Source organism: Grus americana, chromosome 18 (genome assembly GCF_028858705.1).
Source record: "Grus americana isolate bGruAme1 chromosome 18, bGruAme1.mat, whole genome shotgun sequence".
NCBI classification, from domain to species: Eukaryota; Metazoa; Chordata; class Aves; order Gruiformes; family Gruidae; genus Grus; species Grus americana.
Genome location: NC_072869.1, coordinates 8,900,542 through 8,923,448, shown reverse-complemented (window position 1 = coordinate 8,923,448; position 22,907 = coordinate 8,900,542). Strand labels below are relative to the sequence as shown.

The 22,907-nt window shown below is 55.2% G+C and overlaps 1 protein-coding gene across 3 annotated transcripts in view; it reads right to left on the bottom strand.

Moving 5' to 3' along the window:
* Positions 1 to 3,372: 3,372 nt before the first annotated feature.
* MGAT5B (alpha-1,6-mannosylglycoprotein 6-beta-N-acetylglucosaminyltransferase B) overlaps positions 3,373 to 22,907 on the bottom strand; it is a 68,626-nt gene continuing 49,091 nt past the window's right edge. For 2 of the 3 annotated variants that reach the window (XM_054846692.1, XM_054846694.1), the window contains 9 exons: positions 19,863 to 19,994; positions 18,804 to 18,937; positions 17,968 to 18,104; positions 15,087 to 15,242; positions 14,205 to 14,351; positions 12,746 to 12,862; positions 5,905 to 5,979; positions 5,147 to 5,421; positions 3,373 to 4,007 (listed from right to left, as the gene is read on the bottom strand). In XM_054846692.1, coding sequence (XP_054702667.1) covers positions 3,809 to 4,007; positions 5,147 to 5,421; positions 5,905 to 5,979; positions 12,746 to 12,862; positions 14,205 to 14,351; positions 15,087 to 15,242; positions 17,968 to 18,104; positions 18,804 to 18,937; positions 19,863 to 19,994 — 1,372 coding nt within the window. In that variant the 3' untranslated portion in view covers positions 3,373 to 3,808. The remainder of the gene's footprint in view (positions 4,008 to 5,146; positions 5,422 to 5,904; positions 5,980 to 12,745; positions 12,863 to 14,204; positions 14,352 to 15,086; positions 15,243 to 17,967; positions 18,105 to 18,803; positions 18,938 to 19,862; positions 19,995 to 22,907) is intronic. The other variant, XM_054846693.1, reaches the window with a different exon arrangement.

Here is a 22,907-nt window from a genome sequence, read left to right as displayed (position 1 = left end):
GCTGTGATTTACAGCCCAGATTGCTGCTCCGGGAGCCAACGGCGGCTCAGCCTCTGCCGGGGAAGATGCTGGTGCGGGGAGAGGGCCCAGCCGGCAGCGGGATGCTGCGAGGGGATGCGGGTGCAGGGACCATCCGCCCTCTCGCCAGACACCCCCGCTGCCCCAGTTCTGCTGGCAAGGGAAAGTTTTGATGCCATCAACATTAAAAACGGGGGAGGAAAAAAAAAACCCAAACAAAAAACAAACCTCCACAAAGAAAGTTCTGAATGGAATTACTAAGAAGAGTGAGGCTCAGAAACAAAAATCGCCCCCGGCTCCATTTCTAGGTACGGAAAATGGATTTCCAGAACAATATCATTCTTTCGACACGCCTGTCCTGGTTTCACAGCTGCCAGAAGAGGAAAACAGGTTAAAAAAAACAAACCCCAAACCATCCAGGAGGCTCTGCTAGCTGCAATGCCACCAGAGATGCCCTTAGGAGGTCCGTGTCCCCCTGAGCAGACCCCAGGGGCTCCCCATGCACATGCTCTGGTTGTTCAACAAACCGTCCCACCCACCGGCAGCCGGAGGGCGTAGCTGACAGCTCCTCATTTGATTTTTTAATCGTTTGATTTTATTCGTAGTTTTGACACTGTTTCCCCCTCTCTCCCCCTCGCAACTGGGGATTTATTCTTGGTAATTAGCTGCGGTAATTAGAATCTCTTTCATATGGCAGCACTTCGGCTTCCCTTTAAATCTCTTCCATGCTCCGTACTTAAAAATATGTGAACTTAATGTCTGTATCATCCTCAGATCTCCCAACGTGTCCTGGCCAGGGAGACTGAGGCAAATGCTTGGAAAAGGGCTCAGGAAGGCAGCGGGATGCTCCGGCGATCGCTCGGGCACAGCCAGGGCCAGAGACAGGCAGAGAAAAAGCGTCTCCAGGTAACGATGTCCCTTCTCATTTGAGCCAGCTCCTCCGGGAGCTGCTGCCAGCCCAGCAGCCCCGTCCCTCGCTGCCACCTCCGCGTCAGGGTGCCCAGGACCAGCCGCGCTGCGGGAGCTGATATTCCCTGAGCCACGCGCAGCCCTGGCACACGCACCCCCGCATAACAAACAATTCGGTGCCAATTCTGCACCCAAAGCCGCCGTTAATACCCAGCATCGGTGTTACCCCCCCCCAGGCAAGACACCACCTTGCCCCTCCATGGGATTTTACAGACCAAGACATGCCCCTGCTCCCAGCAGCTGGGGTTCCACGTGGGACGAGGCAGGAGGGGCTGCCCCGAGCACCCACACTCCGGTCCCCGTTACATCCAGCACCCACGAGCGATGTGCAGTCACCAACGCCCAACAAGAAAGGCTTTTCCCCAGGCAGCATCCACCCTTAGGGTCGCAGTGAGAGCAGGACTCGGTGCCGGCTGATGGGGCAGAGACACGACAGGTAATACCAGAGCATTACTCAGCTCCATCACCCGAATTTACAGGCTGGCGCGAGATCCAACAAGGTTCCAGACAGATCATCATTTCCCATGACAGTGGCGAAGGTGAGCCAGCCACCTTATATTTCAGCTTGGGAAAAAATGCTCCTGCCGGGGGATAATTGGGAGCGTCTGCGGCAGAAGGCAGGCGCTGAGCTGCTGAGAGGTGAAGGCGATTTTAAAAGCAGCTGAGCAGAACCGGTGGAGAAAGCTGCCCGGGGAGCTGATGTGCAACGAGCGCGGCCTCACAAGGCATCCCGAGCCTCTTGGTCTTTAAAGCTCGCTTAGATCCCCTATAAAACCAGGTTTTATTTGGTCCTTACAACCCTGGGAGGTGAATCACTGGTGGTTTGTGCTTGCAAATCCCCGGTGCCTCTCCCGGGCCAGCTCCTGCACATCCAGCGTTCCCAGCAGCCGGGACGAGCAGCGCGGGAGCCTTTGCCAGGCGATGCTTTGAGACCAAGCTGAAAGGTGCCGTAGAAAGGCACGAGGTATTGCTGTTCAGCTCTGCAAAGAGAGGTTTGCGCTGCTTTTATTTATATACACATGCTGGCTGCAAGACACAAAAATTACTTAATCAATCCTTCCCCTTGCCTGGCGTCGCAGGCGGGATGGAGGCTGCCTACGCAATTTTTGCACCGAAGATGACAAATTGCTCCGGGATAACGGCACCGTCTCCAGCTCTCGCCTCATCCAGCACAGGGCGCGACCGGTCTCACCGCCGCGGGCTCAGGGGCTCGGCCGAAGGGGTGCCCGGAGGACACGAGCACCGTGCGGTGTCCCCCTTCCCGGGGCCAGAGTGGGGAGATGGCAAGGGGAGCTGGGGGGGGGGCTGGGGTCTGCCTGATGCTGTTGTGCAGCTGAAGGAACGGGATTTTCTCCCAAAACCCAGCTGCAAGCCACCGGGCTGCGGGTAGGATGGCCGGACGTGCCGGGGCCGTGGGGCACAGCTCCAGCGAGCCCCTGGGTCACGGAGGAGACCTCACACACTCATCCTGCCACACCACTGCTCTCCATCAGTCGCCTCGAGCCAGGGAGGGACAAGCCTGCCAGGGCCCGGGACCCCGCGGTGACACCTCCAGGCCAGGCTGCCACCCCACCAGCTTCCCTCGCCGGCCAGGCCAGGAGCTCTCCCATGCCGGGAAGGGCTGGCAGGGAGTTTCCAGCCCATAACTTTCTATCTAACAGGATGCAGGAGTCTCACCGTCGAATGCTTCCAAGCAACAGGAGGGCCGAGCACCAACCTCACAGCAACGCACTCACAGCCTTGCTCGAGTGAGCAACCCTACAAACACAAATCGGTTCACCCCAGGCAGCACCACCCCAGCCAGGGGACGTGCCAGGAGGGGAAGCAGCAGCAGCAGCGAAAACTGCCCTAAGGGAAGATGAACAGCACGAAGAAAAGTTGAAGAAGTGAAGACGGGGCATGGAAGATGGTTGCTTGGAGCTCACCACCAACCACAGCTGCAACACCTGGAGCACGCAGAGACACGATGCTGCTTTCGCAGCTGCCGAGTTGCCCCCTCCTCCTCCTCCCCAGCAGCCCCCGTGCCCCCGCCACCGGTGCGCCAGGCCCTGGAGAGACATACAGCTCCGTGCACGGCCCAGCGTGGGGGGGGAACTCGCTTCGGGCATCTCCAGCCTGCCAACAGCACTGCCCCAGGGACCAGCACCCTTCCCGGGAGCCCTTCCCAGCCCCATCCTGCCCCTCGCTGCCTGGGCACAGCGTGGGGCCATCCAGCCCCCGCCGGCTGTTCCTGGGGGGCACCGTGGGTGCAGACCCCGCTGCATCCATCCACCTCAGCCACTCTCCTTGGGCTTCGTTCTCCCCCAGCTCTGCAGCCAAGGTGGGCACCGGCAGCCCCCCCGCACCCCCCAACACAGCTCTGCCCAATAACTCCCACAGAAGGGCTGGGTGTCGCTTCCCCTTTAATTTACCACTTGTCAGGGGGAAGGGTTAAAAAAAAACATCAATAAATAAAACAAGCTAGGATGCTTGAAGAGGATGAAAACCCTGAAACTGCAGTCTGCTGGTGGCTTGTCCCATTGCCAGAAGAGGGGAAGGATGTTCCCGGCCCCCCTCTCCCCACCACCCTGTCCCAGAGCCACCAGGTCCAGGTGGGTTCGGATGCGGTCGGATGATGCTCCTCGAGAAGAAAATGAAACCAAAGGTCAGGACACGGTCATTCACAGTTGACTGGTGGACAAAACAACCCCCAGAGTCTGATACCCCCGGCTCACCCACCGGGAGGGACCTGTCCCACCTCCCTTGACTATTGCAGAAGCTTTGAGAAAAAGCCACTCGTTGCACGTTGCGTGTCGCAAACACGGCGGGGACGCGCACCAAGTCACAAGCAGTCTCTGCACAGAGCCACTTGTCCTTTGCGGTAGTCGCGGCAGGGGCAGAGGCGCCGGTACTTGGTGTTGTAGCCCGCGCAGCTGAAGAGCAGCGGCTCCTTCTGGAGGTAGCACTCGTGGACGTTCTCGGCCACCGCTGGGTAGAGATGGTTCATCTCGTACTCGGTGCTGTCGCAGGTGATGCTGAGCCTGGGAATAAGACAGAGGTGGGTTGGTTCAGGTGGGGAGGCTGCCTGGGGTTTCACTGAAGGGTTTTTAGTGCTGTTCTGTCCTCCTTGGGGACGTTCCTTCGCTAAGCGCTGGGCAGATCTTTGCTGGTTGCACCAGGAACCACGAGCGCTACGTTTGGCACCCCATGGTGAATGCTCGTCACCAGCCCAACACACCATGCAGGAAGGGGTGACCCTTGCAACTCAACACTGCAGCCCAGAGACCACCCCAACCCTTGCGTGGGCTCAGGAAATCACATGCAAAAATCCACCCAAATCTTTTATATGCCCCCGCTGACCAACAGGTCTGTCTGCTCTCCACGGACACCTCCCACAGCAGCCAAAGTCCCCTGGAAGGGCACACGAGTTCAGTGGATGCCCACACGTCCCCTGCTAACTGGGATTAGCCAGCAAAACAGCGACAGGCGTCAGCAAATGCCCCAAGGAGACGCAGACGTGCCCGGGGTGGATCTCAGCATCCCTCGCCTCCCACCTGTGCTCACAGCTGCAGATGGAGCGGCAGCACCAGCATCGCCCTCCCACCAACCCCTCGCAAACAGCGAGTCCCTGATCCAGCTCGTTTTAAGGTCTGGAGGGGAGCGTGGAGGGGAGAGAGTGAATTTTAAGCCCCAGCTTTAATTTATCATATAAAAATGTCAGTGGGACTCACAGCGCCTGCCTGACCAGCGTGACAGCAATGGTAATGCTCGCATTTTAATTGCCCACAGAGCAGCACGGAGCCCGATGACAGATTTATACTCTATTAAAACTTCACCGCTGTGTGTTCAAAATGCAGTTTTATAGAGAAAGACATTAGAAAAGAGAGAAAGGGAGAGAGCGTGGAGGAGGTGGAGAGGAACGGGGTGGGAGAGAGGTGGAAACGTGCCTGGAAAGGCTATAGTTGCCTTCTGAAGCATGAAGCTGGTCAAGCCCAACACGTGCAAGCAACGGGCTGCTTTGCAGACAGAGCCCTGCCTGCATTGCCTTGGGCGTGAAGGCACCTCGATGGGATTTTGGGAGGGAGGGCACAAGGAAAACGGGTGCTCGGGATGGGAGGAGCAGGAGGACCATCATCTGGCTGATGGCCTCCACCACCGCCTCGCCGAGATCACAACTCACTGGAGAAACACCTCCTTCTTGTTGAGGAACCTGAAGAAGGTGGGCTCGCACACCAGCCCACGTCGCCGGCACGTCTCGGTGCAGGCATGATGGGTCTCCGACACCCACACCTGCAGAGAATCCACTGGGGGCCAGGCGTGGGGGTCCCGGCTGGCGCTGGGGGACCACACCAGGTGAGTGGCATTGGGGGACAGGGCCAGCGGGCTCAGAGGGCTTTGCATAGCTGGACTCTTGGCCTTGGGAGGCAGAGGAGGAGACGAGGTGGTGCAGAAATCCTAGTGGGAGAGAAGACAACGGGTCAGTGCCCAGAGAGACAGCGCAAGGTGTTGGAGATGGGGAGGAGAGGCTGCTGGTGGGACAGGAGGACACTTGGGCTGCTGAGTTTGCTCCTCAGGTCAAGGTCACCTGCATGCACGGATGGCATCTCTTGCTGTGCGAAATGAAGGCACCAGCCACCTCTTTTTCCAATGCTGCCTTATTCTCTGCAGCAGAAATGCCTTTACCCAGCCCCCTCTGCCAACCCCCCCCCCAGCATCCTTCATTCACAACAAACCTCCCCAAGCTCCCATCTCCTGGCGCTCTCTGCGATTCAGCCACTGGCTGCACACGGCTGGGACTTGGGGTCCCTCGCTGGGCACCTGCATCGGGTCAGCAGTATCTTTTGCCCAGGGGAACAGGGATGGACCCACAGGAGGACAGGGATGGTTCCCCGGGGAGGACAGGGACGCTCCCCCAGGAGAACAGGGATGCTCCCCAACCTGGTGCTGAATGTAGGCGTGGATCCGCTCCAGCATCCCCTCGCAGGTGTACTCGTAAGGCAGGTAAGGGTCCACCTGTGAAGGGGGAAGAGCAGAGTGCAGGCAGCAAGCAGGGACCGCCTTGTCCTCCCACCCTGGGGCCACTGGCCTGGGACAGCAGCACCCTGGGCAATGGCTCTCCCCACCCACTGAACCCCACCTTTGTCCTCCAAAGCAAGCAGGGCAGAAAACTGGACTTCACAAGCCATAAAGCGCTTGAGAGAAAGAGGATGAAGGACTAATTTGGGTTCAATCCATGTCTTGGTAAAAGCAAAGTCACCCTGTTCCGGTTTAGCCTCACTTCTCTTCATTTTTGGCAAGTTATAAAATAAAATCAGTTTTCATGTAACAGGTCACCTCCGATTAAAGCTGCAACTGTTTCAGCCCAAGAAACACTCCACAGCTGCAGGCAAGGGGGGTAATTTTAAAAGACAGGGGAGGAGTTAGGACTGGTAAAGATGCCAAGCTGATCCAGAGCAAGAGCACGCCGTGGTGCCCTGGGTCTGGTCTGGCATCCCCTGTTCCTCTGCTCCTGCCTGCTCCGGAGAGGAAGAGCACGGTCCGGGCTTCACTGCCCCGGTGCTACGACCCGCCAAACCCCCCAGCCGGTGAAAAGCCCAGGGCTGAGACTGGCTGTGCACCATACAGGGAAAAAAAATTCTCTTTTCCCACTGCCACGTCTCTGAGGGTTTGGTGCCCAGTGCGGACGGCTGTGCCGGGGTGGAAGCCGGTGTTTCTCCCAGGCTCCGGGGCTCAGTGCCCCCCGCTGCCGCCGGCACGGGCTGGGACGGGGCAGGGAGGCAGCAGCCGGCTGCACCCCGGGATGGAGTGAATGTCGATGCCGGCGCTGGCGCCTCACCCCCACGTTGATACCTGCTATTTATACAGCACCAGTAGTACTTAAACCACGGGTGTATTTTTAGAACGGGTTACCAAACGCTGCCGGTCTTCGGGAGACTTCTGCCTGCGCTCACTTCCCAACATCGCATCTCCCTGTCCCGAGAGTCACCCCCTCCTCTGCACAGCCGCTCAGCAGCATCCCCCAAGTGAGCACGTCGCCGGCACGGCAGCACTGCAGGTTCCAGGGTGAGCAGGCAGAAGCAGGCAGCCGCAGGCAGCCGCAGGCAGAAGCAGGCAGCCAGGCTTGCTGCCCTCCAGCAGGGCCGGTGCGTGGCCATTGCCCTGGGGTCAGCGGTGATTTTTCCCTGTAGTAGGAGCATTAATGCCACTGAGGTACCCCTTCCCTCTGGAGTAAGTGGGGTTTTTAAGGAACTTTCTGCCCTGGGAAGATGGATTTTTCCACACTCCCTTATTTTTCCAGAGAGACGTTACATGAGCCACAGGACATCGGGGCATGAAAGGGGCTGGTTCTGGGAACCCCTTTTCTCCTGCCACGCATCTCTGCAGAGCTTCGTGCAAAAGAAGGATTATAAGCAAAAACATCCCAAAGATAATTCATCCGGAAAACACAGATTTCTTCTATTTTCTGAGCTCTGCACCTCCAAAATAGCTATCTCCTTTTGAAGTACCTGTCAAACCCAAGCTCAAAGGCTCAGTCTGCTGAGAAGATCCCTCTAAGCATCTCCCTGCCATAAATATCCCACCTGAGATCTCAGCAGGGCTGGAAATCACAGCTGCTCCATCTAATTGCAGATGTGCACGCTAATCAGGGCTGACACGATGACAGGCACTGATCCTGCCTCCGAATTGCTGATGGGCGCTCAGTTAACCAGGGCAGAGTCCTCCGCAAAGCCAAACCGCCCATCTCAGTCGCAGGAAGCCTGAGCCGGGCTGGGTGCTGCCCGGCAGCGATTCAAGGGAGCCAAACCACCCCTTGCTCAGCATCGCCAGCGCTCAGTCACATCTCACCACTGCCTTCACAGCCGCAACGCTGCGGGGGCTTTTCCCAGGACCCCGTTACCCCAGGCACCGTGCATTTGTCATTCTGTAAAACAGCTTTTTTCCCCCCAAACGCCGCCGTTGCCCCCAGTGGGATGCAGCACATCCGTAGCAGGGTGGAGGCAGAAAACCTCCCCGCGTCCGCCCGCGTACCCAGAGGTGATGCTGCGGGTGGAATCCCACCTGCCCGCAGGCTCCCGGGCTGGGTCCGAGGGCACTGGGAGGCTGCGGCCAGAGCCTGCTGCAGCCCCCACACCCCAAGTCCCCCCCTACCCCTCGGGGGCTCCCCCAAAGGCTCTCGCTATTCCCCTGCTCCCCTCTCCTGGTATCGTTAGGATTCAGCTCGTGCACCCAGGACTGATAGAAGATGCCAATTTCAGGAAGATAATTGTTTAATTAAAATCTGACAGGCTTGGCCTCCTCTTGACAGCCACATCATTAATGCTGCTCCCTGCACCGGGAGCTCGGGATCTCCCCGGAGACCCGGGAGGGAGGAGGGGGGGTCCAAGGGGGGGACCACTGCATCCCGCTGCCCGGTGGAGCGATACACGGGATGTCATGGGAGGGAGCGGGGGGGTCAGTGACGATGGTCTTTGCCATTCTTTCCCCCAGGCATCGGGGGGGGGGGAAGAGCCATTCTTCCCCCCGAGCACAGGACCAGAGCTCTCCATCAGCCAAACGGGGAGTTACTGGTGCCCCATGGGGATACTGCCGTGAGAGCCCTGGTTTTATAGTCTTCAGCAGGAATCCCAGAGCTGAAGAGAGAAATAAATCTCCCTCGTTCAAAAGGAGTAGAGAGAAAAAAAATATCCAAACTTCATCATACAAATAAGTAAAAAAATAATGCAATTCTCTGCCGGCACGTAACAGCAGGCTGGGAACACTTTAACCAGCTATTTTCGCTGTGATGTTTAATACGCCACTCTTTCAAGCATAGTCTGAAATGTATAATTTTCCATTATATTCCTGTATGTTTGACTTTAATATAATGAAGCCTTCTCCCTTCGCTACACCAGAATATTGGGTCTATTAAATTGCTCGTGCAAGGACTATTTTTGACAATGGAAAAAGCTGAAATGAAAAGTCCAAGAAAACAGTGGTGTCTGCAAACCTCTCTCCTTCTCCAGCCTCTAACCTCCGGCTAACGGCCGTAATCCATCACCAGGACAATCCTCCCGGCATCACCTTTCCCAGGAGGACGCAATTTGTCTCTTGGCCCCGTGCAACTGTGCTGGGATTTGATCTCTGGGGTAGGGGTGGGGTTGGTGCCTCCATGATTTCAATTTTCCTTTTAAATAGGCCAGGGGTGCGAACCATCAGGGAAAGCCAAAAGTGCTCCATGGGGGGATGAAAGGCAGAGGCACGGCTTGCCGAAAACCTTCCCCAGCAAGTTGCAGGGTGACCTGGAGCAGGTACCACCTCCGAAAGGACAAGAGAGGGGAGCACAGGGCATTTTCTTGGGAAAAACCCCCGTATCGCAAACCCGAGCCACGATTCAGATCTCTGTCCAGAAGGAAGAAGTTTCTTTCAAGCAAATCTAGGTTGGCGAAGGATGCCGGCTGCATCTCAACTCCTTTATTCGCACAAATACGGCAGCCAGCCCTGGCAGCAGACCTGGCCAGCCCCAAACACACCAAAGGAAGCTCTGCCAGCCCGGCCGAGCCGGGGCAGGGCTGTAGCTGCGAGGGGTCCCCAGCACCCCGGTTGCTGGTCCCCAGCACTGGCACGGCTGCTGCCAGGAAGAGCTGATGGCAGAGGCAAAGCATCTCACAGCTTCCCACAACATCCCGTATCCCAAAAATGTTTTACTGAGTTTTGCCTGGAAGATGCAAAACTAAAGCTGTGGGATAAGTGATTTTTTCAGTCATGCAACACAGGAAAAGGGAAAAAAGGAAAAAGAAAAGAGAAAAAAAGGAAAAAAGGAAAAAAGAAAAGAAGGAAAAAGAAAAGGAAAAAGGAAAAAGAAAAGAAAAAAGGAAAAAAGAAAAAAGGAAAAAGAAAAGGAAAAAAGGGAAAAAGAAAAAAGGGAAAAAGAAAAAAAAGGAAACAGAAAATCTGTTTCAGGTCAGTTTTCAATTTCCAATGCTTCCACCCATCAAGGAGGGGAAAATGCTGTGTTTCAGGTTCAGCAATCTGTTTAGGTTGGTGAAGCAAAGGGAAATGCCTCATTTTGGATACAAGCCTTCCTTTCAATAAACTGGCAAGGTATCTTCGAACAAAGGCAGGCAAATGGGAAACTAAACCGTATCATTTTATTCCAGTAATGCTGAAATAAAACGTTGTGAGTGAAGAAAAATAAATTGATGGCAGTTATTCTGAAACACAGACAAATTTGTTAAGTATTCTGATAACGAAACACCCCATTTTGCCTTCAGGGAAAAAAAAGGAGTCAGAAAAACAGTTTCTCTGAGCTCCAGTACCTGGCTGGGAACAGCAACGCTAAACTGCCCGACCACGGGCTTTCTGCCGCTCCTCCTGCCAATGCCCTTGTTTTCGATTCCTGCTGTGACAAACAGTATTTTAAAGACAAGATACCAAGGGATTCCTGAAGCCAAAGCCCATAATAAGGCTTTTAGACCTGTAAGGTGGGTCAATTTTTAGGCTTAATTGCTTTGACAGCACTTCTAATAAAGCAGACCTTTCTATTTAAAAGAAAAAAAGAGGGGGGGTGAAAGGGAAAAAAAGGAAAAAAGAAGTTGCTGTAAGTTATTCACACTCACTCCTTGCTCTGCTTCGGGAGGATTTATACAATATCTTTAAAAAACCCCAGAGAGGTGAGTTGTGGGATTAACCCAGCGCGCTCCTTGGTGGGAAGGAATAACTTCTCTCGAGAGTGACTGCGCATTTTCAATGCACGCGGGACGTCGGCGCCTGGTTTTGTTCATTTGAGGCAAATTTAGGACTTGGACCTCCCAGCAGTCGAGGGCAATTCCAGCGGTTGGGCTGTTTCACAGGAGGGCGACCCCAGGGTGGGGGTCCCTGGTCCTGCAGAGATGGGGGGGCAGCTTTAGGTGCCCCGTGGTCCCACAGGAGACCGAGTTTATCGTTTCTCCCGCTATACGTGGTGTCACGCCGGGATGCCCGGCCACGGCTGCCTGCCCGCCCGCCCTGGCAGCTGCCCGCACTGCCCGCACGCCGTGCCAGCGTTACAGCCACGCTGGTAGCTCTGCTCCCCCTGCCCTCCATCAGCTGGTTAGCAAACGAGGAAATGTTGATTAAGGGAGGGAGGCAGGACGTGTTGTGACTGCACCGCAGCTGCATGTACATGAAGAGTGGGAGCGGGGAGAGGAGCAGAGACGGGAGCTCGTCTTTGGGCAAAACAGGGATCGACACGGCAGCAGCACGCTCCGGGTGAGCGGGACCCCATGCCGGCTCCGGCTCCTCCTGCCCACTGCCCATCACACTGCCAAGTCCTTCCCTAAAATCCTTTTTTCTTCTTTTATTTTTAACTGGAGAATATCATTAAGCATCTAAATGACCTGGTGCACATCCAGTCGACATCGCAGCCCAACGCAGCTGCTCGGGAGCCAGCAGAGCCCTCTCCCTCCGCTTAATTCTCCCATCACTTTTTAATTCTTTTAATAGCACGGCACCACCAGGCTTCACAATTTTCTTTGTCCTTTCTGGAAAAGCAGAAAATTTCCTTCACTCTCCCGAAACAGAGACCTGCAGCTCCCGGCCACCCACCCGTGGCATTGCCTTTGCTTCGGGGCCGTCTCTCCAGCCCAGATGGTGGAGGGTCGAGCGCTGACAGCTGGCCCGGCAGCACAGCAGCAGGGATGTAATTATTTTTAATTTAATTTTAATCAAGATACTGGAATGAATGTGCAAAACAACAACTGTTTTCCGAAGTCAGGTTTGTTCGGTCTGTGCAAACCGGTAGAGAAAATCAGCCCGAGGTGAAAAGCTGCGGCAATCACCCACGGTACGGTGCGAGACCCAGGCAGACGGCTCCATCAGCTGAATAAAGTCCCCAGACTGCCACAGACACCCACCTCTGCAGCCTCTAACATGGGGAAAAACAAAGATGACACCTCTCCAGCCAGCATCACCCCTGTCCGTCCCCCCCCAAAATCGCACCGCAAACCCCGGAGCCCTGCAGCCCGACGCAGAGCCCCGGTTTCACCGTGCATCGCCGTCCTCGCACGGGGACGGCTCATCCCGAGCGGAGCAAATTGCAAGCAAAACGGAGATCAGCACTTTTCTCCCCTCCAGGAAAATTGACTTTAATAATTTGGACAACTTGAAAGGCTCCTGCTACAGGGCAGGAGGTAAATATTCATGAGAGCGCGTTTCCAGGGCGGGCACAGCGGGAGCGCTGCCTTCCCGGGGGGGGGTCCCCGCATCCCCACCCCCTTTCCTCACATCCCTTCATCCTTCACAGAGGCAGCTCCTGGAGCTATTCCTATTGATTTGCTCGATCCAAACGATAGCGATCAACAGTGAAAGGGGGGAACGGCAGGCGCAGAGGTCTGTAGCTCTCTGGGTACTTGCAGGGAGATGCTCTCTGGGTTTATCTTTGCTTCACGCCAGGTCCCAGCACTGCCGTGCATCTCCAGCAACTTCAAACTCCTGCTCCCAAACCTCATCTCCCTTATCTCAGCTTCCCCTTGCTCCGGCTCTGCCTGGAGGATTCCCAGGGCATCCCTCAAAGGCACGGCTCTGCCCCGGGGAAACACCTACGATGCTCACTACCAAAGCAAGGTGGGAGCACGTGTCCCCCCGAAGCTGCAGGAGAGGAGGATTCCTGCCTTGCACGTGCAAATAATTTCAAAGGGGAAGCAAGGGAAGAAAAGCAATTAATGCTCAGAAGGGAGAGCCAAGCACCAGCGACCACAGCCGATATCAGTCCCTGCAAACCCAGCAGCGGGGCCATCGCCCCGCCGCCTCCTCCGAGCCGTACCTGGGTCCTCATGATGGTTTTGATAGCAGCTTCAAACTCTTCAGAGTTATTGTAGTCGACAGTCCACACATGCGGCTTCCCGATGAAGTCCTCGGCGTACGGGTGTTGGGAGGACACCTAAAGCACAGCAGGGTGAGCTGGTTTTTGCGGTCCCTGCCAGAACGGCTGCTGTCTGTCGCTCACAGCCGCGACGGCAGAGAGGAGCAGCAGGCTCAGACACAGACACGTTGGAGTTTAGTCCATTGCACGTAGACATGTGCTGGAAAAACGTTTCCTCTGAACTGAGCTGCCTCCCGACATCAGGCTGAGTCGGAGGTTGGGATGCCCCATTCCCATCAACACCGAAATCGCCTCCGCAGCCCTGGATATCTCCGTCTCCACAATCCAGGTACAATTCAACCTTGACCTGAGCCATTTGTGGGTCTGGAGTGGCAAAAATAGACCAAACCAGCAAAGGTCTGTGAAGGAACCACGTCCCCCAGGTTTGCCAGCGCCAGAAACAAGGCAGAGAGAAGATCCATCACCACCGAAGGCCGGGGAAGTCTGGCACCAGGAGAAAGCGGTGCGTGGCTCCAATGCCAAAAGCAGCCCCCCCCACAGGTACCTCACAGCCACCCACTTCTCACCAGGCAATTTTTGGGGATCTACCTCTTGGGGATATACCTCCAGCACATAAACGCCCTGGGGCATTTCACAGCCCTTGTCCCCAGCTGCCTTCCCGGCTTAGGGCTGAAGCACAACCACAGCACCCACCCAGGATGGGTGCTAACACCGGCAGCTAATTAGGGGGGTGCATGGGATAGATACGGGGGTCCCGGACAGCACAGTGCCCCCCCACCCCATGAGGGCTGCCGCCGAGCTGGGCTGCGGCAGGGCTGAGCCGCATGGCCCCCCGACAAAGCCCTTCTCGGCGGGAGCGAGTGCTGCACTGCATTATCCACTTTATTAATAATAAAAGAGACAATTTTCTCAGCCCTTTAACTTTTAAAGAGTTCCTGCTTCACTTAGATTGAATTCCCAGTGATAGGCAAGCCTGGGAGGGGTCTTGTACCCCTGCAACGTCGCGGAGGTCCTGGCGTCCCTCTGGTTGTACAAAAGGATGAACGGGGAAGCATCAGCCCCAGTTTGGAGCCAGGCACGGGGTACGCGGGGACCTGGGCTGATGGGGAAGGGGTTGGGGCTGGGTTTTGTGGTCTGCAGAAGTCTCCTGCACCACCTTCTCCTTTGCAACCCCAAACCCACGGCAGGGCCGCGTGCATCCACGCGCTCCAGATGGAGATGATATGAGGATGAGAGAGGGGACCCCATCTGCCGGTATCTGCACTTCTGCATTTGGAAGAAATCTCACCAAAAAAAAATAAATCTCAGTTTAGCAACTGCTTTCCCCATGCTGGCCCAAACCCCAGTATGAAGGGGATGGCTCCATCCAGCCCATCCGCTCGCCTCCTGCCAGACTCACCTCCCTCGACGTCGGCTTCCCGCGGAAGAACTCGTGGTTGAGGGAGCTGTGCGGGGGGTTGAAACGCGCCTGCAGGAAAACGCAGCCGTTGGCGATCGCCTCCAGCGGGGCAGGACCCTCGTAGGGGAACCCAAAGCCAATGAAGAGCTGCAAGGGAGAAACCCACGTGCTGGTGAGCGAACACGCCAACCGCATAGGAAAGTCTCCCAAATATCCCGCCAGCGTCCCTCCCTGCTGCTCTGCTCCTGCACACCAAGCCTCTAAGGCAGCTCCACGCAGGTTCAACACCCCATAGCTTAAACGTGCTAAAAACTCCCCCTGCTCCATGGCTCATAGCCCTCTTGTGCAAAGCAACGGGGATTTCAGGAGCTGCAAGTTGCCTCATGGTGGCTACGACCATTGTGTTGGTCCTGTATGGAGCACCACTGGTTTGCTAAACCCATTTGGGCTGGGGAACCAACAGCGTTTCCCCCAAACACCAGCTGAAGACAACCGGGATGCGCCCGCACCCCACGCACTGGCTCCAAAAATCCCATTTATTTTTATCACAGCCGTGGGGAGAAAAAAAAAAAAACCAAACCAAAACTACTCCACTTAGCAACAAATGAATTAATCAGGAAACTTTGTGCTCCGTCTGCGGACAGTCTGCAAAGAAAAACTCATCAGACACATCTTGATTTGAAATGATGTGCTCTGCTCGGCTCCTGGCTAATTAGCCCTGCTGATAGTGCCTGCAAGCCTGGGAGGAGCACAGATAACGAGTCTTCTCCCCCCCCCACCCCGCCTTAATTAGATTTTCTTTCTCAAGGCAACTGAGTCCTCACTGCTGGCTGGTTAACGGGGGACGGTGTCCCGCAGATGTCCCAGCTGGCTCTCGCCCACCTTCGCCTTCCTCAGCAGCTGCTGAAACTCGTGCTGCGGCAGCAGCCCGTGGTTCTTCACGAACGCCGGGACCTCGGGCGGCCGCTGCGTCTCGTAATAAACCGTGCCGTGGATCTCCATGTACTTGTTGAGGATGGCCAGGAACTTTTCCTTGCCCTGGGGAGGAAGGCGGAGGCGTGAACCGCACCAGAAGATGGGGCAGACAGACACCCCTCCCCGCCCCAGGTTATGGGGGCAGATTTAACTCTCAAAGTGCTGTCCCGGAGCACCCGCGATGCTTCAGCCCAACCCGCAGCAGTGCAAAACCCGCTCCCTCCCCTCCGCACCCCTTGGACGCACGTCCTGGACCACCCCGGGCTCCCAGTGAGCCTGGGCGGCTGCAGGATCCGGCACCTCGTACCCCCGCCTTCCCTGTCAGTCCCACTCTGGAGCTGCTGAATTAAAGGTTCCAGGGGATTCAGAGGGAAGTTTGCAAAGACCAGAGCTCGCTAATGGCCTCTAATTCCAACTAACAAGTCCCCAGGATTTTGTTACTCAGGTTTAATCCTGTTTTACTACCTGGAAAAATCAAGGGCGTCATCAATTTTCGTCTTTTGGAGGCTCTCCTCCTTTTGCTCTCTAAAGCAGCCTTACATTTTAACACTTTCTCTAGCGCATAATTTTTTTTTTGCTAGGAAAACCCACCAAGGGACCATCCTTTGGATGCTGCATTTTGCGCTTGTTCCAGTGCTCCAATAGGCCCCAAAAGAGCAGAGACTGGGAGAGAATCAGGAGGTATAAATGGGGAATTTGAGAAAACTCTGTATCTTTGCTTAAAGCCTCTATTTCTGTCCTCAGCCACGTCTCCCTGGCCGTCTCTAAGGCTAAAACCAAATGCTTTTGGTGGGACGAGGCTGCAGGGTGCAATCCTGGCCACGGTGCCGCTAACACACGATCAGCACCGTGTCAACAGCGATTCCCTAATGCAGAGGGCTTGGGGAGATGGGAGTGAACCACAGCTTATAGCCCATAGGTACCGCCGGGCGTCACCGAGCATCGTCGGGGGGAGACCGACCCCCAAAGCCCCCTGCACGGTTTCGGCGGGGGGGCTGGCACGGGACACCCCCTCCACCGCTCCATCCGAGCGCCGTGAGCTGCTTCGACCCCTGGAATTTGGGCAGCAGCCCGATGAAAACGGCCCTTCCCAGCTTATCAAAACTTCGGCTCCTGTTGCGAGCCGGAGGCAAGAAGTTCAGAGGGGTAGGAAACGAGAAATAACGGGAAGGTAGGTTTAATCAAATGTTTCTAAATGTCAAAAAGATTCTGTTCTGGAGAGGGCGCTTGGTCCAAGGCTTGTAAATAAGCACCCGGCTCCAGCAAATGGAAGTAGTCTTTTCCTCCCTAGACCTCAAAGTCACCCAAAATAAGGAAAATGTCCTCTTTCCCCTTATTTTATTACAGGGGACATGGGGACGTGAAGCAATGCCTGGCCAGCCTGGCCTTGAGGAGCAGCCACCAGCAAGAACCAGCCCCAGCCCCTTCACCCAATAATAAATTACCCCAAATGTGCAGTTTTGGGGAAAGCGATGTTGTTTCTGAATTCTGGCTACAAGGAGCAAACGTGTGTAGCACGAACGGTGGAGGAAAAAAGTCTGTTCTGAGGTTTTAACTCTCTTTAGTGCCTTCCCAAATTAACCCAACTAAGCTCAAATGAAATTTCTGGATAAGAAAGGGAGGGGAAACGGTAGAAAAAGACAGCAAAATGTTACAGTTTCCCTAAAATGAGATGCAGTGGGTTTCAGGTGGTTTTTTAGGGAGCCCTCGAGCTATGCAGATGCTGTGGGGGTTTGCTCTCAGACGTGGGAGGCGATGGAAAAGCCACAAACACCCGTGAACACGAGATGGCGTGGCCGGATCCTGACCCACCGCAGGCATCCCTGCGAAGGCAGAGCTGCTAAATCAGGAAAGGTGAGGATGAGGAGGGGATACATCCTGCATGAACCCCGCATCGATCCCGGCAGCTCGGGAGGACCGAGCCTACGACGAGGCAAAGTCGACCGCAGCAAACTCTTTTCTCTCGCAAGACGACGCGCAGAGGTAAAGCCCAGCGGCAGCTGGTGCGGTACAGTACCTGCAACTGGAACAGCCCCAGGTGGTGCACAAAGGGAAAAAAAATAGAAATAAATCGAGAGACAGTGAGAATTAGCTCCTTTTTCTAAGCCCTGGAAGGAAAAGCAGCTGGCTAGCTCTGGATAAGAGAGGGGGGAGTACACGTGTCCCCTGGCCGCTATAGGAGATGCAGGGGGGATGTTTCGGGGGGCTGGGGGTATTATTGGTCTTTTTGCTCACCGGAAGAGCAGTTTGGGGCTGGGGGAAGAGAACGAAGGGGTTCACCCCACGTCTGCTGGCCCAGAGGTGGGCTCAGCCGGGATGCACCAAACGTGGCCGAGCGTGGGGTCCCAGCGAGGACCAGCACCGGCCACCACCGAGGATGGAACAAGAGCCCCCGCACCGCTGCCCGCCCCTCTCCCCCGGGCATTACGGGTGTGGGAGGGCAGGAGGGCAGCACAACCCCTTTTTTTGAAAAGCAGAGACAAACCATCCCGATGATAACACAGGAAATCACCTAACGGCAGTCATCATAATTAACGCATAAACCTGTCATCAATACCTAAACCTTTCACATGAATGAAATCCTTAGTCTAACCAGCCAGTGGGAAGGAAGCATCGCCTAAACAAAAGAGCAGAGGCCAGGGTCTCACCAGCCTCTGCCCCGTTTGCTCGGAGGCACTGGACACGTCACATCGCTGCAGCAGCCTCAGCCTCCCCTCTACGAACACGACAAGGACGTTTCTCTACGAACACACCGCGATCTGTGCCTCGAAAGCTCGGCGCCCGGGACACCCACCTTCCAGATGCTGGCTTCCTTCCCGTACACCACCGCCATGCCGCTCACTTTGCTGGCCTTGATTAATTGCCTCTCTGTCTTGTTGAGCTCCTCCGACACGAAGCCCATGAAGGAGTTGTCGGGGGTGTGAGCTGTGGACACCAAGGGGAGAAGACACACGGCTGGACACGTGTCCACGTCCCGGATGTTTTCGGGGACCTCAGCAGGGTGGAGGACGCAGCCCCATCGCAGCCTGGCTCCAGAGCCTTGCTGGAGCTTGGAGGAAAGATGGCACAAATCCCCATCCAAGCGGCTCAGAAAACACAGGCTTTGCAACCCGCTCGACCGGCTCTTTAAACGCTAAGGCATTTTTAAGGCTGCCAAACGGGCTCTACCCACCCGGGAAAAAGCAACGGTTGAGTTACCCGGCCCCCAGCGGGTCACCGGGCTCCTTCCAGACAAGCACGTCTCCTCTCCATGCCACAGGCAAATCCAAATCCCTGAGCTGCCTCTCACCTTTAGAGCTCCAGCTGGAATAAACCCAGGCTTTGCAACCAAAACCGCCCCGGGTTTCCCGTCCCGGGAGCTGGAAGCTCCTGGCTGTGCTGGAGCCAGCAACCCATCATGGAGGAAGGAGCCAGGTCCCTCTCCCCGGAACATTTTCTATAGCCCAAGAGATGGCCAAGCAGATTCGGGAGCTCCGGGCAGGCAGCGGGCGGGCAGGGGGAAGCAGGAGCAGAGCCGGGGAGAACGGCACTGCCCGTGCATCACCTCCTAAAGCAGGCGAGACCCGCTTCTGTGGGGCCTGCAAGCCCCAAAAGCTCCCCACCGTGCCCCTGTCCCCCACTTACGGAACATGGTCATGAACTGGGTGGGCTGCAGGTTCCAGTAGCCCCAGTTGGTGCGGTAGCCGCGCAGCGTGGCGTACTCCTCGTGGTTGTAAGCCGGCTCCGTCCCAAAGGTATCGATGACCCGGACGCGGCACCTGGGAGAGGAGACAGGTCACACCTCGAGGAGCTCGGTTCGAGAAAGTCCCACTGCCAGGACCGTCCGGTGTCCCGGGGCGGTTCATCCCTTGTGTGCTCCTGGAGCAGAGGGTGCAGGAACATCCCGAGCAGCCCCTCCCAACCCACTGCTCCCTCCTGTAACGAGCAATTTCCCTTGCAGGGTTTTCATCTCCCTGATGGTTGCAGGAATGATGTATCTCCTGAAGATTTGTTAATGCTTTTCCCAATATCCCAGGAATGCTGAGGCAGGCATTACCAGCACAAGACGGAGGAGAGAAGGGGAGCATCAGGCAAGGGAAGAGCAAAACAAGCTGAATGCAAGAGCAAATGCATTTATAATAAAAGCAATAACACCACTTGTCATTTTTCTCTCTAATAAAATTGTGTAGGATAGTGGAAGAGATGGGAGAAAACATAATAAATAGCAGGACTATCAGCACTAAATTAAATCACATATTTTCCTGGCTGGTGGTGTACCAGGGGATGATGACATTTGTCTTGATGCTGAAGGAGCCAGGGACGGGGCTCTGCTTCTTGCAAATCGAAAAGGCTCGTGCTTCCCTCTGTGGCGTGGCCACCCCCGTCTGCAGGCACGGTACTGGGAAGCACACACACACCGCAGGCACGCACGGGTGGGGTTTTTTCCCAATTCAGTCTCTTCTAATGAGGTTTTATCTTAAACACGTGAAGCTCCGTAGCGAGCAGATCGCCTCGTGCCGTGGCAGCGAGGGACACAGCAAGGACACAGCAAGGCACCAGCTGCCAGAGCCAGGCAAAAATCAACGGTGCAATCAAAGGGTGCAACTCCTCGGATGTGGGGGCCATCCTTCAAGGTCATTAGCATTAGTCTTTGCTTGCTAATTAATGAAATGGAGAGTAAGAGAAGGGAGTGGCTTTGCTTACCTGTATTTTTTAAAGGAGAGCCCCATGTGCTGCTTCATCTGTTGGAGACCGTGGTAGTCGGTGTAGATCAGGTCGAAAGGCAAAGGACTGGTCAAGGGGCAGTTTCCCCGTCCTGGAGGCACCCCTAAATGACTGGGGAGAAGCAGGAGGGACTGATCAGCCCCCCCCCAGCACCACAAAAGCCCTGCAACACAAACACTCATTTCCCGGCGGGGTGTTTGACAGGGGCCATCAACCACCTCCCCAGCTGATGGAGTGGGAGGCAGATGGTGCTCCTCTCCCCAGCCTTTATTTCCTGGGGGCGGGGGGGGGAAGATGTCCTGGGGACTCCTGGTCCCTCCCCATCTTTGCACCTGCTCCAGCTGAGTTCCTGCTCCTCACGCGCGGACGATGAAGCTTTTGCACAGCGCTCCCAGCCAGGGCTCACCAGCATCTCATTCGACGCACGCCCTTCCCCCTCAACCTCTCGTCGAAGACACCTGATTTCGTTTGCTTCCATTGCAATCACATCAGCAACACGCTTGCAGAGCCACAGCTCTCCCCTGCTCCCTGCCCACAAAGCCCAACTCTCCCTGTTCCCAGTCCCATATCCCTCCCAGTGCAAACACCACGCGTCCTTTCTCTTACCCCAGTCCTTACAGGTACCCACCACATCCCTGAGCACCCCAGATTCTCCTCAGTACTGGTGGCACTGCCCATCCGTGGCTGTTGTGTACATTTCATTACTGTTTCTGATTTTTTTTTTCCCCATTTATGAAATAATTCAATAAGCTGGGGCAGCTGGACCCTGGGTCTTGCTCAGTGGGTTTTGAGCCAGTCCCTTACAACAGCCGTACCCAGCCCCTCTTCCATCCTCCAGCGGATAAAACGCATTATGAAAATCCAGATAAACTAGATCGACTGCAATCTCTTTATCAAGATCATCAGTTACCCTGCTGCCAAGGTGATATGTGATTAATCTGGCATGATACAAGGCTGGTAAACCTGCAGCATGTCTCCTTCCTTTTTCAATTACCTCTGTGAACTGATGAATTCCTCTCTCCAAAGCTGTTCCACTAAGTGTACCACTGATGTCAGCCTGACAGCCCATCTGCTCATCTGGACCACATTTCCTCCTTCTCAGGAAAAAAAAAAAAAACCCTGTGACACCTTCCAGCTTCAGCAGGTTTCTCAAAAATCCTTGTTCCATGTACTTGTGATTTCTGAGTGCCAGTTTGCTCAGAAATACAAATGATCCACCCCTCAGTTTCAATGTTCTTGTATTTTTTTTTTTCCTCCTAAAGACAGTAATTCCTCATCCTCACCCCCATAACCCCACTCACCCCCAAAGAGCAACAGCAGCAGCCTCATGGAAAACCAAAACGCTGAGCTCATGTGGTTCACCCGGGCTCTGCCCTGCTCCCACCATGCAGTCCTTTCTCGGTCCTCCTAACAGGGCTGAGGAATTTCTGTTTTATTTTGCAAGTCTGAGCTCAGACAGTGTGAAATCTCACCCTTAGCTCCTGCCTGCCAAGATGTCTGTCTTTGTTTTCTTCCGGGCTCTTCACTTACTCCTAGCACCTATTTGGAGATGGGAATTTAGCCCAGCCATCCCTGTAAGTATTTTCCCTTCTCTTAGGAATAAAAAGTCCAGCCAGGTTTTAAATTCCCAGGCTTTGAAGCCTTCGCTCTGTGACCTCTCCTACTGGTTCTCCTAATTTCTCTAATTTCCCCGTTCTGAACCTGAAAACCCTCTTTCCAGCCCTACCCAGGTTTCTCTGTTACCCAGCTGAAGCTCAAATGGACCCAGAGTCCAACGGTCCATCCTCCGAGGAGCACCTCCATAAGGTCCTCATCCCTTGCCTAGACCTACGACTACAGGCAGCATTTCATCTCTCCATCCCATGGCTGCTGGCAGAAGGAATCGATGGCTCTCCCTACCCGGGGAACAGCCAAGTCATACGGGTATCACAAGCGTTTGCTCTCCGATCTTTCACAAGTCTTCACCGACATCATCAGAAAGGATCATATGTGGCCAGTGAAATTGGTTGGCCATTGTAACGACGATAAAGGGCTCGTGGTCTGCTCCTGGCCGTATCTCCCTCTTCTTCTGACACGGCTTGCAAGCCCTTGAGCGTTGGGCACTAAGATCCTTCTTCCAGGCCCGTCCTGATCGGCGAGCGGTGAAGGGTCGTCCAAAATCCTGACCATCCCAAACTCCTGACTCCATCCTCAACACCTGGACCGTGACTCCAAAGAGCGAGTAAACATGGAATCACATTGCTCACCAAAGCCAGGAAAATTTCAGTTTAAGGCGAAGAGCCGCGTTTGCAGCTGCTTTGTTGCTCTTGTCACAAGGAATATAAGCATCAGCTCGGGGCAGCCTGGCCGGGGCAGCCGCAGGGGAAACAGGCGGCAGTTTTATCGCTTTTCTGCACAATTTTACACGGCATGGCTGGCTGGGAGGATGGCAGGAATAGAAGGGCTCTCACCTCCAACAGCCACCTCAGTATGATAAATAGGGCAACGAGGAGACCCACCCCTCCGGGGAGGCTGAAGCAGAAGGGGAATTTTTAAGCCAGTAAAAACCCCCAGGATTATTTTATAGAGATGCAATGCTAAATATCACGTTTGCTCACATACACGCGCTGCTTTTTCCTCAGTCATCAGCCAAACGGCAATGCTGATTTACACCGACCTGGCGCTGCAGCGGAGCAACTCGGCTGATCCATAAACCTTGTATTTAACTGAAAATCCCCAAACCGTAACACTTCTCTTGCAGCACACCCCATCCTCTAGCTGGTACACATCACACAAGCCGCTCCATTACAAAATCATCTGTAGTTTTAACAAGCCCTAACCAAGCTTGACGAGGGACTGCGGGAGATGGCAATTAGCGCGTCTCAGGCTAAAGCCTCCAAAAAACTTCCCACCGGTTAGGTAGAGCAGGTCTGGCTCCCCCTGCTCCTCCTCGTCACCACAATTCGCCCCACGTCCCCTCTCCGGGTGTTGGGGACTTGCCACGTGCGTTTATACTCCCAGCGCCAAGGCTGCGAGGCAGCAGTA